Source organism: Scylla paramamosain, chromosome 22 (assembly GCF_035594125.1).
Source record: "Scylla paramamosain isolate STU-SP2022 chromosome 22, ASM3559412v1, whole genome shotgun sequence".
Taxonomy (NCBI): domain Eukaryota; kingdom Metazoa; phylum Arthropoda; class Malacostraca; order Decapoda; family Portunidae; genus Scylla; species Scylla paramamosain.
Window position 1 is genome coordinate 4,895,781 of NC_087172.1, and position 5,709 is coordinate 4,901,489.

General features: G+C 44.0%; 1 protein-coding gene across 3 annotated transcripts; it reads right to left on the reverse strand.

The window, feature by feature from the left end:
• Positions 1-323: 323 nt before the first annotated feature.
• Positions 324-4,076, reverse strand: LOC135111465 (zinc finger protein 540-like). 3 transcript variants are annotated; one of them, XM_064024768.1, is made up of 3 exons: positions 3,952-4,076; positions 2,815-3,370; positions 324-2,472 (listed from the first exon to the last, which is right to left on the reverse strand). In XM_064024768.1, exons 2-3 carry the CDS (start codon positions 3,257-3,259, stop codon positions 464-466), a joined length of 2,454 nt encoding a protein of 817 aa, XP_063880838.1. In that variant the 5' UTR covers positions 3,260-3,370; positions 3,952-4,076; the 3' UTR covers positions 324-463. The 3 variants fall into 3 exon arrangements, with proteins under 3 accessions (XP_063880838.1, XP_063880839.1, XP_063880840.1); XM_064024769.1 differs by having other exon boundaries at positions 3,975-4,074; XM_064024770.1 differs by having other exon boundaries at positions 2,815-3,365; positions 3,952-4,038.
• Positions 4,077-5,709: the final 1,633 nt, after the last annotated feature.

Here is a 5,709-nt window from a genome sequence, read left to right on the forward strand (position 1 = left end):
CCAGCACGGAAAGAGGGGGATTGGGGAAGTACCAGCAGCAAGGACACATGTCGTCCCAGTTTTGCTGCAAGAACGGTAGTAGAGATGAAATTGAAAAGTTTAAAAGCCCCTTTGTAATTACTGAACGTAAAGCTACGGTGACCATTATGAAACACCGAGAAATTAATTTATGGTAAGGGAGGTGGCGACTCTTTTGACTGCATGCATGCCTGAAATATAAAGATTCTGATCAATTGGAGAGCTGAATGCTAAAATCACTATAAAAAAGAAAGATGGTCAGACTTCACATGGATGGGAATCAAGGATTTAAGACAAAAAACAAATTAATGTAAAATTAATTTAATGTGTCACCTTTATTAGGTTCTGGAGTTAATTCCAATGCATCAGCAGCAAGCATGCAAAAGATTATGAAGGTACAGATAGCAGATCTTTCTAACACTCAACAAGCCTTAGGTGCTTCACTTTATTGCCGCAGGACCTGGTACTCCACACCATCAATCTCTACATGTGTGGCGTACTCTGGGATGCTCACCACTCCAGGGGTTGCTGCCAACAACAGATCTTGCTCCCCACTGTCCATCACTGACTCACACTTCACTGGCTCACCACTCACCTCATACTCCCCCATCACAGTCCCCATCTCACCCTCCTGAGCCTCCAAGGCTGCCACTGCCACATCTTCCTCAGGAGGTGCATTGGGCAGGGTCTGTGCATTGTGCTGCTCCTTCATGTGAGTCACCATAGCCCAAGAGGTGGGCAGGTCGAGGCCACACAGCTCGCAGCGGCGGCCTGGTGCTCGAGGCGCCCGTCGGTGTTTAATGATCTGCACGGAGGAGGAGCCGTCAGGGTGGTGCAGCAGCATGCGCTCCCCATGTACACAGCGCTCATGCTCCGCTCTGTTGTACTTGGTAGCGAAGGCCTTGCCACAGGACTGGCACTGGTAGGGCTTCTCCCCGGTGTGCACACGGTAGTGCAGGGCCAGCTTGGATGGCAGGTGAAATTTCCGTGTGCACAGCTTGCAACTGTACTGCGGGGACAAGGCTGGGTCCTGGTGGCGGCGGCGACGATGCAGGTTGAGGGTGTTGACTGTGCGTGCTGTGTAACCACAAATGCCACACTTATACTTTTTCTCCTGTGAGTGGTTGGCATCAAGGTGGGCGAGCATCTTGGAGCGGTAGGTGAACTTCTTGGGGCAGTGTGGACATGGGACACAGGCCTCACGGTGCACTATCTTGATGTGGTGGATGAGGGAGTTCTTTTTGAAAGACTTTCCACAGAATTCACACACACACTGACCGTGTTGTGTTCTCACGTGAGTCTTGAGTTTGGTTTCACAGCCTAGAGACACTTCACACAGAGAGCATTTGTATGGTGCACCACTTGTGTGTTGCTTGTATGCTTCCTCACGTACGTACTTCTTTCCACAATGCTCACACTCCATCTTATATTCCCGAACACTGTCATCCTGGTGTTGTGTCTGGTGATGGTGCTGCAGCTGGTCAGGAGTTGAGAACTGATGGCCGCACACCTCGCACACCTGGTCTGGAGCATCCTCGTGAGTGGCAAGATGTTTTTTCAGGTTGCCAAGAAGTGAAAACTGTCGCTGGCACACCTGACACTCAAAGTGGCGGTTATGCAAGGCCAGGTGTGAGTAATACCTGCGAGCCTCAGTGAACACCTTGTCACAATAACTGCACTCATATATTCTCACCTTTGCAGCGTGCACTTTCCGATGTTTTTTGAGATGGACCCGTAATTCAAACTCTTCGCTGCATTTTAGACACTGGTACACTACCCTCCCATCCTCTTTCACTACTTTCTCTTGGTGATACCTTTGTTTTGCCTTTTCAGAGTGTTTTCTTTGCTGCCTGGAAGTACTGCTTTCAGAGTCAAGGTCTTTTATCCCTGCTTTTATCACTCTGTTACTCTTCTCAATGTCATATTTGTTGTCATACTCCTCATAACCATCATCATCGTCATCCTCCTCATCATCATATTCCTCACTAGTTTCACCATAATTAGTCACCTTGTCCATCAGTGTTTTGTAGTCTGCTTCCTCACCACACTCATCTTTTGTGGCCTTCCAGTCTAACTTTTTATCCCTGAGCATTTCCTTCTCATCTCCGTCTGTCTCGCTGCCATCACCCTTCAACTCCTTTTCTGCCCTCCATTCCTCATCTATGTCATCATACTCATCTCTCAGCACTTGGTCAGCATCCCCTTCACTGTCACCTAAATCATACTCATAATCATCATCTTGTTTTTTTCTCCTCCTCCGCTTCCCTGAGGTCTTGGATGATCCTGCTGGAATGTGTTTAGTGGAATTTTTCTTTTCTCCTCTGCCAGATAAAACCTTTCTCTTTCTGCCTCTCATCTTCTGAGTAGAGGCAGGAAAGGTGTGTGTAGCAGTCTTGGTCCTTGCTGCAGCTGTGGGTGGCACTGCTCTTCTACTCAGTGTGTCTGGTGTTGCCTCTGCAAGACGAACAGTTTATGGTCAGTAGATGTGAATGTGAAGTCCAAGAGGTGATGGGAGAGTATAGAATATAGAGGCTTGACTATGAATATATGTGAAATGAAGGTGATGATGGCAGTGTTAACAGAGCCAAGGTATACAGCATGGAAGAGGGATGTGGATTGTTAAACTACAAATGTATTGATACTCATGCTTGTTTTTACAGTCAATAACATGTCTTGAATAAAACAATAAGGCTACTCCTGATATATTACTCAGAATTACACTATGCTAACAAACTAGCACATCAAATGAAAAAGTAGATAAAAGTTAAATTAGAGTTAAGATGTATATCTACTTACCATTTATTTTCACCTTCACATTTGCTGTCTTAAGAGCAACACCAGTGGAGGAGGTGGCTGGCTTGTGTGGTGGACATGTTCCTCGGCTCTGAACAAAGCAGGTCCCTGGAGTGTCAGTGCCAATGCAGGCATCTGTCAGGTGAGGCATGAGATACTGTGTGGAGGCAGTGCCAACACAGGCATCTGTCAGGTGGGGAATGAGGCACTGTGTGGTGGCAGTGCCTGGTGATGGCTGTCCACAGTAGAATATAGGCACGCCAGGAATGTTTGGTTGCAAGGCGTCAAAATAAGCAGAGTCAGTCTGTGAGGCCACTGATGTGTGACCCACACTGATGAACAACACGTCCTCCTCCACATCCTCCCCATCCTCTACAATGATAAACTCCACCTGACACATGCCATCCCTGGGGAGGCACTGGTCCACCTGCTGCATGCTGCCAGACATTGCTGAGGGATGCCGGCTGCACCATTACACACCATCAAGGCAGCCTCCCTTTCACCACGAAGATCTGATAGTCCTGGCTTCCCTGTCATTCAATGATGCCATACACCTATCCTGAAACAAAATAAATATGTACATAATCCATATAGCTAATGTGTCTAATATACTGAATGATGGCAGTCAAGCACAACACCTTGAGAGATATGTTAGTGGAAAGGAAGTGGATCAGATGAATAATGAGGGAGATGTGACAGAATAGGAAAAGAGATGTATTAATGGAAATTAAAGTAATGGGAGGGTATGGATTACAGAGAGAAAGAGAGAGAGAATTCTGGCATACCAAGAATGTGCATAAATAGACTATATCATGTGGGAGAAATTGTATGCATTCTCTTAAATATTATGACGATGTATTTGTGATGAGGGAGAGAAAACAGAGCTGGAGGTAAGGGAGGGACATAGGGAAAGAAAACAGAGCTGAAGAGGTAAGAGAGGAAGGGAGAGAAAACAAGAGTTAGAGTAGTAAGACAGGGAGGAACGGAGGAAAACGGCGTTAGATTGGTATGGGAGGGAGGGAAAACAAAAAGTTGGAGTGGCAAGGAAGGCAGGGATGGGGTGTTGGGGGGTGATGAGGCACGTGCAGGACAACAAGCAAGTTAGCACCACCACTCCAGCTCTGTGAAGGCGTGACAGACCTGTAGCTGGGGTGAGGCATTACCTCTCCAGGGGCCACAGGATGCAGGAGGGAACAGGCGTGCACACCGAGGCCACCACTGTTTACATTTTGTGGAAGAAAACGAAGGGAGATTCAAGGGTAACTCTCGGAAATCGAATGGGAAGACCTGTTTTGTATTTATTTATTTGTTTATACATTCAGTGTTCTGCATTATCTGGGTCACTCGGTGTGGAATTGCCGGCCTTTTATATATATTTGACTATTTTTACTTATTTAATTATGACAACAAAAGGCTCAAAAAGACCCACTGAAGGTGCCAGTTCCCACAGAGCAGTCAAAAAAAAAAAAAAAAAAAAAAATTACCCAAAACCATGAGGAAAAATATCTTGAAACCTCCCTATTAAAAAAGTTAAGTCACAGGTAGGGGGAATACTGAAGCAGGCAGGAAGTTCCAGAGTTCACTAATAAAAGTGATGAAAGAATGAGAATACTGGTGAACTCTTGCATTACAGAGGTGGACCGAAAAATTTCATGTACACAAAAAACCTCATCTTTCCCCCCAATCCTCTCTCTCTCTCTCTCTCTCTCTCTCTCTCTCTCTCTCTCTCTCTCTCTCTCTCTCTCTCTCAGCTATCCAGCCATTGCAGCCTTCCCAAACAAAACCTCCTTGTCTCCAACTTATCGAAATGCCACGCCAATCTTATCAGCCTGTCCTATCGTGACCGTAAGCCAGATTTTTTGGATCAAGATATAGGATAGAATAATCACATTCGGGAACAGGTGTTGGCGTTTTTATTAAAAGAACTAGTAAATCAATGGAAAACAGACAGCTGGGAGTGTGTTGTTTTGCTGTCTGAGAATTTTAAAACAATTACGTGTATTTTGGCTGTTCTGTGTTGGAAGATAGGTTCGTGTGTGACTTGCGTATTGGGGGGTAAAGAGAGAGAGAGAGAGAGAGAGAGAGAGAGAGAGAGAGAGAGAGAGAGAGAGAGAGAGAGAGAGAGATATTAGTTTTTTTTTATAGCATTTTTGTAATATTTTAGTACTACATCAGATGTCGTGTGGTGAGTTTAGATTTAGAATGTTTGCTTGTAGTGAGAGTCGTGTGTTGAGGATAGGAAAAAAAGTGAAAAGGAAATGGAATTTTTTTTTCGCCTGACTTTGGGTTTAGAAATTTTGCTTATAATGAGAGTCGTGTATTGAGGATGAAAAAAAAAAAAAAAGGTTTAAGGAAGAGGAAACTGGAATAGATATATGTTTTTCCCACCTGAATAATTTAGACAGCTCCGTGTACTAGGTGTTGTGTGCTTTATTTAGAAAATGTAGAGGGAATGAGTATACCTCATGAGGTATTGACTGTTAAGGATAAGAAAAAAAAATACAAAGAAAAGAACGAATGAAATGGATTAGGTGTAGTTTTGTTATCCCGAAATTTTAACATGTAGTTTCGTGCATCAGATTGGCGTGTGTTGAAGTTAGTGTTATGTAAGTGGTGTGTTGAAAAAAAAAAAAGGTATAGCAGAAAGAAAAGGAAAACAGGATTAGGTATCATTGTTTACGAAATTTTTAACTCATCCTTGCATCATGTCGGCGTGAGTTGGTCAGAAATGTTTTGTAAGTAGTATATTCATGATAAAAAAAATAAATAAATAAAAAAAAAGTTTAGATGAAAGACAAAGAAAACTAGATTACATGAAGTTTTGCTACAGAAAATTCATAACTTCCGTGCATGATGTCGAAATGAGAGGAAGCCAAACGTGTTATGTAAGCAGTATAT